Source organism: Theropithecus gelada, chromosome 9 (genome assembly GCF_003255815.1).
Source record: "Theropithecus gelada isolate Dixy chromosome 9, Tgel_1.0, whole genome shotgun sequence".
In the NCBI taxonomy this organism is placed as follows: Eukaryota; Metazoa; Chordata; class Mammalia; order Primates; family Cercopithecidae; genus Theropithecus; species Theropithecus gelada.
In genome coordinates, this window is record NC_037677.1 from 66,114,140 (window position 1) to 66,126,622 (window position 12,483).

The 12,483-nt window shown below is 39.1% G+C and overlaps 1 protein-coding gene and 1 pseudogene across 5 annotated transcripts in view; both read left to right on the forward strand.

Annotated features, from left to right (window-relative positions):
- Positions 1 to 12,483, forward strand: part of HERC4 (HECT and RLD domain containing E3 ubiquitin protein ligase 4) — a 151,664-nt gene that overhangs the window by 54,266 nt on the left and 84,915 nt on the right. For all 5 annotated transcript variants that reach the window (XM_025396583.1, XM_025396585.1, XM_025396584.1 and 2 more), the window contains one exon: positions 1,630 to 1,790. In XM_025396583.1, the coding sequence (XP_025252368.1) occupies positions 1,630 to 1,790 (161 nt within the window). The remainder of the gene's footprint in view (positions 1 to 1,629; positions 1,791 to 12,483) is intronic.
- LOC112631701 lies at positions 2,830 to 5,559 on the forward strand (annotated as a pseudogene).

Sequence of the window (12,483 nt, forward strand, 5' to 3'; positions counted from 1 at the left end):
CTCCCAGGTTCAAGCAATCCTCCTGCCTCAGCCTCCTGAGTAGGTGGGACTAGTATTGCAGTAATTTTCAAACTATTAATATGTTCCTTTGAAGATGGCTGCTTCCTGAGGGAGAGTAGTAATCTGGCAGCGTAGCTAACTTGAAAACTCTTTTGAATCAAAACCCCTTTAAAATAACATATGTGAGTTTGCCAGGATGTAAAGAGAACTCCCCCTGGCAAAAACAATAATTATTTAACTAATAGTTCTTTGTTTTAGTAATTTTGGCCAGGCTTAGCTGGGCTGCTCTCATCTTAGCTGGTTTAGATAATCAGTTGGTGATCTGGCTAGGAGCTGGGAGTCTAGGATGGCCTTAGCTGGGGCAGTTTGTCTCTGTTCCAGATTGTAGATCATCCTTTAGCTGCTAACCGTGGTTTATTCTTATGATGGTAGAGCAGAATTCCTAAAGATAGTTAGGGAAAGAGTGTATAAGGCCGCTAGGTTTTGAAGTTGATCTGTTTAGTGACATGAGCTAATTAATACATTACCCAGATTGGCAAATTCTTTCAGGGTCCAAAGTCAGTTTAAACTAACAGCTTTGGTTTTCCAGTTTCTTTGTTTTTGCCAGCAGTTGTTCCCAGCAACACTGGAAATCTCTTTCTCCATGTCTTAAATCCACGTCCTAATCTATAGCTTGCTTTGGCCAGCAGAAACGACAGTGTCTGCGTTCTGAGCCTATGCCAAAGCAAGCTATAGATTAGGACTTGGAATTCTGCTCTACCATTATAAGAATAAACCACTGCAACGGTCATATTGCATAAGGTATGGGTATGGGGAGAGGGATAATTTCAGCCACTTTTATGAACAGTATGCCACAAATGGCAAAGAGGTTTAGGGCAAGAGATGAGATCTAAGACCTGATAGAAACAAGGGTGAGACCTGGAGATGCCATGTCTTCTCAATAAAACCATCTCATGGATAGGGTACACAATGAAATACTTCCGTGCTTGCATAAGGAGGCTTTTTCTGAGGAGTTGGATAGGTTTACTGAGAGTGGATTGGTGGGCCATCCTTAGCTTCAGTTCTGTGATTTCTTAGGTTTTCTTTCACTGTTGTGCCTCCAGAGGAGTTTTGGTGGATACATATAGAGATTATTTTCCTCAGAAGAAAGGAAACGTTGTTTCTGTCATGCATAAGTGTATATAACAATCTTCTGATTGGTACTAGGTTACTTCCCATTTCTTAGCCTAAAACTTCTTGGTGATGCCCAAATGGAGGACTTTCGTAGACCACAGCTGTGGACTAGAACTTGGCAAGGGGAGTAGTGGGGACTTCCTTGAACAACATAGTTAGATGCTACTCTGGTGCTGAATCATCTGTCGTAAGGGATTTCAGTATAGACCTGGGCCATTTAAAATTTAAACATTAGTGGAAATTTTCTGGACCATGCTTATGCAGCCTGCGTGATGCAGAATTCATTCTGTAGATTAAGGCTGTTAACGAATATTTATACAGAAGCTTTGGAACTACAATTGGGTTTGTTAATTTATTTTTTGAAAAAAGATACCTCTTAATATTTTCTCTGCTTTTGTCATTGTAAATTGTTGGAAAGTAAAATTAAGCCTGAGGTTTTCTATCATTTTACTCTAGGCAGCACACTTCTGCTTTTGTTCCTTCATCAGGACGAATTTACTCTTTTGGGCTTGGTGGTAATGGGCAGCTGGGAACCGGTTCAACAAGCAACAGAAAAAGTCCCTTTACTGTAAAAGGAAATTGGTACCCTTATAATGGGCAATGTCTACCAGATACTGGTAAGTTCTGTTATATTAAAGCTTTCCTTCATATATTAAAGTTCGTGTTAAAATGTTGCTCTTAAGTCATGAAGATTTCTGCGAAAGAGTTCCAAGATATATTGTTAAGTGAAAACAGCAAAATACAGAACAATGTATATGGTTGTTTGATTTGCTTATATTTACTTGTAAGTGCATAAGGAAATTCTGGATAAGTAAAAGTTACTTACAGTGAGTGGGTCATGTGGGAACTAGGAGATGGCTAGATACCAGTGGGAGGGATTTTTGTTTGTTTTCTATTTTAAATTGTGGTAAAATATGCACAATGTAAAATTTACAGACTTAACCATTTTTTAATTAGCATTAAGTATATTCACGTTATTATGTAACCAATCTCTAGAACTCTTTTCATCTTGAGGAACTAAAACTGTATATGCATTAAACAACAACTCTCCATTCCCTTCTCTTCCTAGTGCCTGGCAACCTCTGTTCTACTTTCTGTCTCTATGGATTTGACTTAACACTAGGCTAGGTACCTCAAACGAGTGAAATCATATAGTAGTGTTTCTTTTTGTGACTCACTTATTTCACTAAGCATAATGTCCTCAAGGTTCATCTATGTTATAGCACGTGTTAGAATTTCCTTCCTTTTTAAGCTGTATAATTCAGGCATACCTTGGAGATATTGTGGACTCAGTTCCAAACCACTGCAATGAAGCAAATACTGCAATGAAGCAAATATCGTAATAAAGCAAATCACAAAATTTTCGGTATCCTAGTGCATATAAAAGTTATATTTATACTATATTGTAGTCTACTAAGTGTGCAATAATGACATTATGTCTTAAAAGACTATGTATATGCTTTAGTTTAAAAAAATACTTTATTGCTTAATGCTGACACAGAGATGTGAAGTGAGCACATGCTGTTGGAAAAATGATGCTGATAGACTTGTTCTATGCAGGGTTGCCCCGAACCTTCAATTTGTAAAAATCACAGTATCTGAGAAGCACAGTAAAGCAAAGCACAATAAAATGAGGCATGCCCGTGTTCTTATTATATGAATGTGGTTTGTGGCACCCAAAACAATTGCAATAGTAACATCAAAGATCACTGACCATAGATCACCATAAAAGAATGATAATGAAAAATATTGAAATATTGCAAGAATTGCTAAAGCTCATAAGCTTTACTGAATTTTTGATATTGAATTTTTACAAATTGAAGGTTTTTGACAACACTGCACTGAGCAAGTCTATTGGCACCATTTTTCCAACAGCATATATACTCACTTTGTGTCTTTATGTCACATTTTAGTAATTCTTAACAATATTTCAAAACTTTTATGTTGTTACTATATCTGTAATGGTGATCTGTGATCAGTGATCATTAATGTAATTGTTTTGGGGTGCCATGAACCTTACCTATATAAGACAACAAACTTAATTGATAAATGTGTATGTTCTGACTGCTCCACCAGCTGGCCATTCCCATCTGTCTCCTTTCCTTGGGCTTTCCTGCTCCTTGAGGCACAACAGTGTTGAAATTAGGCCAGTTAATAACCCTACAATGGCCTCTAAGTATATACGTGAAAAGAAGAGTCACACATCTCTCACTTTAAATCAAAAGCTAGAAAGGATTATGCTTAGTGAAGAAGGCATGTCAAAAGCCGAGACAGACTGAAAGCAAGGCTTCTTGTGCCAGTTATCCAAGTTGTTAATGCAATTTGAAGGAAATTAAAAGTGCTGCTCTGGTGAATACATGAATGGTAAGAAAGTGAAAAACAGCCTTATTGCTGATATGGAGAAAATTTTAGTAGTCTGAATAGAAAATCAAACGCGCCACAACATTAGGATTAGCCAAAGTCTAATCCAGACCAAGATTCTAACTCTCTCCAAGTCTCTGAAGGCTGAGAGAGGTAAGGAAGCTGCAGAAGAAAAGCTTGAAGCTAGAAAAGATTAGTTCATGAAGTTTAAGGAAAGAAGCCATCTCCATAACATAAAAGTCCTGATGTAACTTGTACAGCAAGTTATCTAGCATGTCTAGCTGAGGTAATTGATGAAAGTGGGTACACTAAACAACAGATTTTCAATGTAAACAAAACAGCTTTCTATTGGAAGGAAATGTCCTCTACAACTTTTCTTTTATAGCTAAGAGAAGTAGTCAATGCCTGACTTCAAAGGACAGGCTGACTGTCTTTTAGGGTCTAATGCATCTAGTGACTTTAGGTTAAAGCCAGTGCTTGTTTACCATTCTGAAAATGCCAGGGCCCTCAGGAATTATGCTAAATCTACTCTGCCTTTGTTCTATAAATGGAACAACAAAGCCTGGATGACAGCTCATCTGTTTACAGCATGGCATACTGAATACATAAATATGGGCTTAAGCCCACTGTTGAGACCCACTGCTGAGTAAAAAGATTGCTTTCAAAATATTGCTGCTTATTGACAATGCACTTGGTCACATCAGAGCTCAGATGGAGATATACATGGAGAGTAATGTTTTCATGCCTGCTATTACAATATCCATTCTGCTGCCTTAGGAATAAGGAGTAATTTTGACTTTCAAGTTTTATTATTTAAGAAATACATTTCATAAGACTGTAGTTACCATATATAGTGATTCCTCTGATGGTTCTGGGCAAAGTAAATTGAAAACCTTCAAAGAATTCACCATTCCAGTTACTAAGAACATTTGTGAAGTGAGGATTGCTTGAAGCCAGGAGTTTGAGACCAACCTGGGTAACATAGTGAGACACTGTCTCTACAAAAAATAATTTTAAAATGCCAGGTGTGGTTGCACATGCTACTTGGGAGGCTTAGGCAAGAGGATTGCTTGAGCTTAGGAGTTGAAGGTTTAGGGTGAGCTATGATCATACTAGTACACTCCAGCCTGGGTGACAGAGCAAGACCCTGTCTTTGATTTGTGGGAGGAAGTCAAAATATCAACAATAACAGTTTAGAAGAATTTTATTCCAACCTTCATGGATGACTGAGGGGCTCAAGACTTCATTCGAAGAACTTAACTATAGATATGGTGGAAATAACAAGAGAACTAGAACTAAAGCCTGAAAATGTGACTGAATTGCTGCAATCTTACGATAAAAAATACCCCTCATCCAGTCCCAGGACATCTCAAAGCTCTGCAGAAAGAACTTGAGCAATTTGCCAAGCTCCTGAAGCAGAAGAGGATCACCCTGGGATATACACAGGCCTGTGTGGGGCTTACCCTGGGGGTTCTATTTGGGTAGTTGTTCAGCCCAACAACCATCTGCCTCTTTGAGGCTCAGCAGCTTAGCTTCAAGAACATGAGTAAGCGGCGGCCCTTGCTGCAGAAGTGGGTGGAGGAAGCTGACAACAATGAAAATATTCAGGAGATGCAAAGCAGAAACTCTCGTGCAGGCCTGAAAGAGAAAGCGAACCAGTATTGAGAACCTGGAGAATTTGTTCCTGCAGCGCCCGGAACCCACACTGCAGCAGATCAGTCACATCGCCCAGCAGCTTGGGCTCTAATAGGATGTGATCTGAGTGTGGTTCTGTAACTGGTGCCAGAAGGGCAAGTGATCAAGCAGTGATTATGCACCATGAGAGGATTTTGAGGCTGCTGGGTCTCCTTTCTCAGGGGCATCCGTGTCCTTTCCTCTGGCCTCAGGGCCCCATTTTGATACCCCAGGCTATGGGAGCCCTCATTGCACTGCACTGCACTGTATTCCTCATTCCCTTTCCTTGAGGGGGAAGCCTTTCCCCCTGTTTCCATTGCCACTCCGGGCTCTCCCATGCATTCAAACTGAGGTGCTTGCCCTTCTAGGAATGGGGTACAGGGAGACGGGGGAAGTTAGGGAAAGAGAACCCGGAGTCTGGGCAAGGACTTTTGGGATTAAGTTCTTCACTCAGTAAGGAGGGAATTGGGAACATAAAGGGTGGGGGCTGGGGAGTTTGGGGCAACTGGTTGGAGGGAAGGTGAAATTCAATGATGCTCTTGATTTTAATCTCCATATCATGTATCACTTTTTTCTTAAAGAAGCCTGGGATACAGTAGGTAGAGAGAGAAAAAAAAGAAAAATACTCCTCATCCATTTGTGTTTTATGGATGAGCAAAGAACGTGTTTTCTTGAGATGGAACCTACTGCTGGTGAAGATGCTATGAACATTATAGAAATGACAACAAAGTATTTAGAATATTCCATAAACTTAGTTGACAAATCTGCAGCAGGGGTTGAGAGGCTTGACTTTACTTTTGAAAGCAGTTCCATGGGTAAAATGCTATCACACAGCATCTGCTGGTATAGAGAAATCTTTTATGAAAAGAAGTCAATCAGTGTAGCAAACTTTGTTGCTGTGTTAAGAAGTCAATCAATGTAGCAAACTTTGTTGCTGTCTTAAGAAATTGCCACAGCTACCCCAGCCTTCAGCAGTCAACACCGTGATCAACATTGACACCATCAACATTGACACTGAGGCGAGACCCTCCATCAACAAAAAGATGAAGACTTGCTGAGGCTCAATTGATTATTAGCATTTTTTAGCAATAAAGTGATTTTAAATTAAGGTATATGATTTTTTTTTTAAAGATACAATGCTATTGCACACTTAATAGACTACAGTATATTGGCCTGGGCACAGTGGCTCATGCCTCTAATACCAGTGCTTTGGAAAGCCAAGGCAAGAGAATCACTTGAGGCCAGGAGTTTGGGACCAGCTGAGGCCACATAGACCCTCGTCTCTATCAAAGAAAAAAAAAGAAAAATCAACTGTGTCAGTGGACTATGGTATCATGTAAACATCCTTTTTTTCTTTCTTTTTTTTTTTTTTGATGAGACAGAGTCTTGCTCTGTCACCCAGGCTGGAAGTGCAGTGGTGCAATCTCGGTTTACTGCAACCTCCACCTCATGGGTTCAAGTGATTCTCATGGCTTAGTCACCCTAATAGCTAGGATTTCAGGTACGTACCACCACATCTGGCTAAATTCTTTAGTATTTTTAGTAGAGACAGGGTTTCAACATGTTGGCCAGTCTGGTCTCAAACTTCTGGCCTTATGTGATCTGCCCACCTTGGCCTCCTAAAGTGCTGGGATTACAAGCGTGAACCACTGCACCCAGCTTAGTATAAACATACTTTTATGTGCACTATGAAACCAAAAATTTGTGTGACTTGCATTATTGCGATATTTGCTTTATTGCAGTTGTCTGGAACCAAACCCTAAATACCTTTGAGGTATGCTTATACCACATTTGGTTTATCTATTCATATGTCAGTGGACAATTGGGTTGTTTCCACCTTTTGGCTGTTGTGAATAATGCTGCTATGGATATAGGTGTACAGGTGTCTCTTTGAGATCCTGCTTTCAGTTCTTTTTGGTATATACAGGAGGTAATTATTTTCTATTTTTTAAGAATTTGAACTCTTTGAATCTACTGCTTATTAAAAATATTTAAAAATTTTGACCCAGAAGTGGACTCAGCACATAAGGACCATTTTCCACATTCATATGATTACATCTCCAACCAGTCAGCAGCACCCATTCTCCTGCCTGCCAAACTATCCTTGAAAAACCCTAGCCTCCAAATTTCTGGGGGGACTGATTTGAGTAATAAAACTCAAGTCTCCTATTTAAAAACAACAAAAAATTTTTTAACTAGAAGGGAAGCTGCTGCCCTATAGGCAGAAGACCCAGGCCTAACAGGATTTATCACTTGCTGAATAAAGAGCCCTTGGGCTTTGAATAAACATCAACAATAGACAGGAATTAGTCTCCACTTGCCTTGGGTGAGACCTAGTACTGTCAGGCGTGACCCAGCACAGTCTTAGCAGTGGTGGCCATGAGAGTGCTTGCATCACCTCTACCCCAACTCTTAAGAATCTCAGCAGAGAGAGAGAGAGGGAAACTTCATTTGTTTGGGGGAGAGTAAGGGAGAAGAATAAGAGACTCTGCCTAGTAATCCAGGGAATTCTCCGAGATCTTACCCAGGTTCACCAAGGCAGTACCTCTATGAGTTGGCAAGAGTCACAGTTTTGCTGGATGTGGTGGTGTGTACATATAGTCCCACCTACTTAGGAAGCTGAGACAGGAGGATCACTTGGACTCAGGAGCTCTGGGCTGTAATGTGCTCTGCTGATTGGGTGTTCAAACTAAGTTTGACATTAATATAGTGACTTCCTGGGAGTGGGGGGCCACCAGGTTGCCTAAGGAGGGGTGAACTGGCTCAGGTTGGAAATGGAGCAGGTCAAAACTCCCATGCTGATCAGTAGTGGGATCGTGCCTGTGAATAGCCACTGCACTCCAGCCTGGGCAACCATAGTGAGACTCTGTCTCTTTAAAAAAAAAAATTTGTGTTACTGGGCTTGGAGTGTTCACTAATGCAGATGGCTGCAGTGACTGAAGAATTGAGATAGTTACACTCAATTCCTTTTGAATACTTGGAATGCCTTCCCAAGAAGTTCAGATACAAACAAGTACAGACTGCAAAGAATAGAATAAATACCTAACTCTTCAATGCTTAGACATCGACAAAAATTTAGAAGCATCAAGACGATCCAGGAAAACATGACCTCACCAAACCAATGAAATAAGGCACTAGTGACCAAACATGAAGAGACAAAGCTATGTGACTTTTCAGAGATTCAGAACAACTGTTTTGAGAAATCTCAACTAAACTGAAGATAAACAGAGAAGAAGTTCAGAATCCTATCAGATAAATTTAACAGAGATTGAAACAATGGTAAAATATCAAAGAGAAATTCTGGAGTTAGAAATTTAATTGACAACCTGGAGAATGCATCAGAGGCTCTCAACAGCAGAATTGATCAAGCAGAAGAAAGAATTAGCATGAAGACATGCTATATGAAAATATACAGAGTTGACAAAAGACATGAGTGAAATACTCCCACAGGATCTAGAAAATAGCCTCAAAAGGGCAATTCTAAGGGTTACTGGCCTTAAAGAGGAGGTAGAAGGAGAGATAGGGATAGAAAGTTTATTTAAAAGCTAATAATTAGACCTTTTCAATCCTAAAGAAAAATCAGTATTCAAGTGCAAGGTTATAGAACACCAAGCGGATTTAACCCAAATAAGACTATCTCAAGACATTTGATAATCAAACTAAAACTCCCAAAGGTCAGGGATAAAGAAAGGATCTCAAAAGCAGCAAGAGAAAAGAAACAGCATACAATAGGGCTCTAGTACATCTAGCAGCAGACTTCTCAGTGGAAACCTTACAGAATAGGAGAGAATGGCATGACATACTTAAAGTGCTAAAGGAAAATAACGTTTATCCCAGAATATTATATCCAGTGAAAATATCCTTCAGATGTGAAGGAGAGTAAAGACTATCCCAGACAAACAAAAACTGAGGGGCGGCCGGGCATGGTGGCTCATGCCTATAATCACAGCACTTTGGGAGGCTGAGGCAGGCAGATCACCTGAGGTCAGGAATTCGAGACCAGCCTGGCCAACATGGTGAAACCCCGTCTCTACTAAAAATAAAAATAAAAAAATTAGCTGGGCATGGTGGCTGGCGCCTGTAATCCCAGCTACTCAGGAGGCTGAGGCAGGAGAATCGCTTGAACCTGGGAGATGGAGGGGGTGCCATCAACAGCAGACCTGTTCTATAAGAAATGCTAAAGGGAGGTTTTCATTGTGAAGGAAAGGGACATTAATGAACAATAACAAATCAACTGAAGATACAAAACTCACTGGTAATAGTACACAGACAAATATAAAATATTATAACACTAGTCATGGTGTACAAACTACTCATCTTGAGTAAGAAGACTAAAATATCAGATCAAAAATAACTACAGCAACTTGTAAAGACATATATGGTATAATAAGATATAAATAGGTGTAACAAAATTAAAGAGCAGGGGAAAAGATGATGAAGTTTAAAGTTTTTATCAGTTTTCTCTTTGCTTATTTGTTTTTGTAATGAGAGTAAACTTGTCATCAGTTAAGATGTTATTTGCAAGCCTGGTAACCTCAGATCAGATCAGAAAACAGGAAGCAAGAGGATTGCTTGAACCCAGGAGTTTGAGACCAACCTAGGCAACATAGTGATACCCCATTTCTATAAAATATAAAAATTATGCTGGCATCGTGGCACATGCCCATAGTCCTGGTTATTTGGGAGGCTGAGGTAGGAGGATTGTTTGATCCAGGAGGTTGAGGCTGCAGTGAGCCATGATTGTGCCACTGCACTTCAGTGTGGGCAATAGAGCAAGACCATGTCTCAAAAAACAAAATTAATAGATGCACAGAAAATTTTTTTTAAAAAAGGAAATTAAAACATACCAACAGAGAAAGTCACATTCACAAAAAGGAAGATAAGAAAGAAGGAAAGAAGGAAGAGAAGACCATAAAACAAGAAAGCAAATTTTACAATGTCAGGAATAAGTCCTTATTAACAATAACATTTAGTAAACGGACTAAACTGCCCAGTCAAAAGACACTGAGTGACTGGCTGGATGAAAAAATAAGACCCAGTGATCTGCTCCCTGCAAAGAAACACACTTCACCTATAAAGAAACATGTACTGAAAATAAAGGGATGGAAAAAGATATTCCATGCAAATGGAAACCAAAAAGAGGAGTAGCTATACTTATATCAGACAAAACAGATTTCAAGACAAAAAGTATAAGAAGATATAGAAGGTCATTGTATAATGATAAAAGGATTAGTTCAACAAGAGGATATAACAGGTATAAATATATGTGCACCCAACACTAGAAAACCCAGATATACAAAGCAAATATTAGAGCTAACAAGAGAAACAGACCCTAATAAAATTACAGCATAATATTGGCATAAAAACAGACACATGGACCAATGGAACAGAACAGAGAACTCAGAAATAAATTCACATATGTACAGTGAATTCATTTTGGACAAAGGCGCCAAGGACATACATTGGAAAAAGGATATTCTTTTCAATAAATGGTACTGGGAAACCTGGATATCCATATGCAGAAGAATGAAACTAGACCCCTCATATGGTTAGGCTTTGTGTCCCCACCCAAATCTCATCTTGAATTATAATCCGCATAATCCCCATGTATCAACAGAGAGACCCGGTGGAGGTAATTGAATCATGGAAGCGGTTTCCTCCATGCTGTTCTTGAGATAATGAGTGAGTTCTCACAGGATCTGATTGTTTTATAAGGGGCTCTACCCCAGTTTGCTCGACACCTCTCCTTCTTGCCACCTTGTGAAGAAGGTACTTTGCTTCCTCTTCGCCTTCTGCCATGATTGTAAGTCTCCTGAGGCCTCCCCAGCTAGGCTGAACTGTGAGTCAATTAAACCTCTTTTCTTTATAAATTACCCAGTCTCAGGCAGTTATTTATAGCAGCATGAAAACAGATGAGTATACCCCTATCTCTCACTATATACAAAAAGCATGTACAAATGGAATAAAAACTTAAATCTAAGACCTGAAACTATTATAAGAAAGCTGAGGAAACTCTCTAGTACATTGGTCTGGGCAAAAATTTCTTGAGTGATACTCCGCAAGCACAGGGAACCAAAGCAAAAGTGGACAAATGAGATCACATCAAGTTAAAAAGCTTCTACACAGCATAGGGAACAATAAAGTGAAGAAACAACTCACAGAATGGGAGAAAATATTTGCAAACTACCCATCTGATAAGGATTTGATAACCATAATATATAAAGAGCTGAAACAACTCTATAGGAAAAATCTAATAATCTCTTTAAAAAATGGGCAAAAGATCTGAATAGGCATTTCTCAAAAGAAGGTATACAAATGGCTAACAAGTATATGAAAGGTACTCAGCATCATTAGAGAAATGCAAATCAAAACTAAAATGAGGTATTATCTCACTCTGGTTAAAATAGCTTTTGTCTAAAAGATGGGCAATAACAAATGCTGGCAAGGATATGGAGAAAAGGGAACCCTTGTACATAGTTGGTAGGAATGTAAATTAGTACTGCCACTATGGAGAACACTATGGAGATTCCTTAAAAAGACTAAAAATAGAACTACCATATAATCCATTGCTGGGTATATACCCAAAAGAAAGGAAATCTGTACATCACAGAGGTGTTTGCACTCCCATGTTTATTGCAGTGCTATTCACAATAGCCAGGATTTGGAATCAATTTGAGCGTTCATCAACAGACATGGATAAAGAAAATGTGGTGTATATATACACAATGGAATACTATTCAGCCATAAAAAAGAATGAGATCCTGTCTTTTGCAACAATATGAGAACTGGAGGACAGTATGTTAAGTGACATAGCCAGCACAGAAAGACAGTCACATGTTCTCACTTGGTGGTGGAAACTAAAAATTTAAACAATTGTACTCACAGAGATAGAAGATAGAATGATGGTTACCAGAGGCTGGAAAGGATAGTGGTGTAAAGGGAGAAAATAAGGGTAGTTAATAAGTACAAAGATGTAGTTAATAAAATTAATAAGGCCTAGTATTTCATAGCACAACACAGTGACTACAGTCAAGAATAATTTATTGTACATTTAAAAATAACTAAATTTATTATTGGAACATTTGTAACACAAAGAAATGATAAGTGCTTGAGGGGATGGATACTCCATTAATTCTCATGTGATTTTTACACGTTGTATGCCTGTATCAAAATGTCTCATGTATCCCATAAATATATATACCTCCTGTGTACTCATTAAAATAAGGCCAGGCGTAGTGGATCAGGCCTGTAATCCCAGCACGTTGGGAGGCCAAG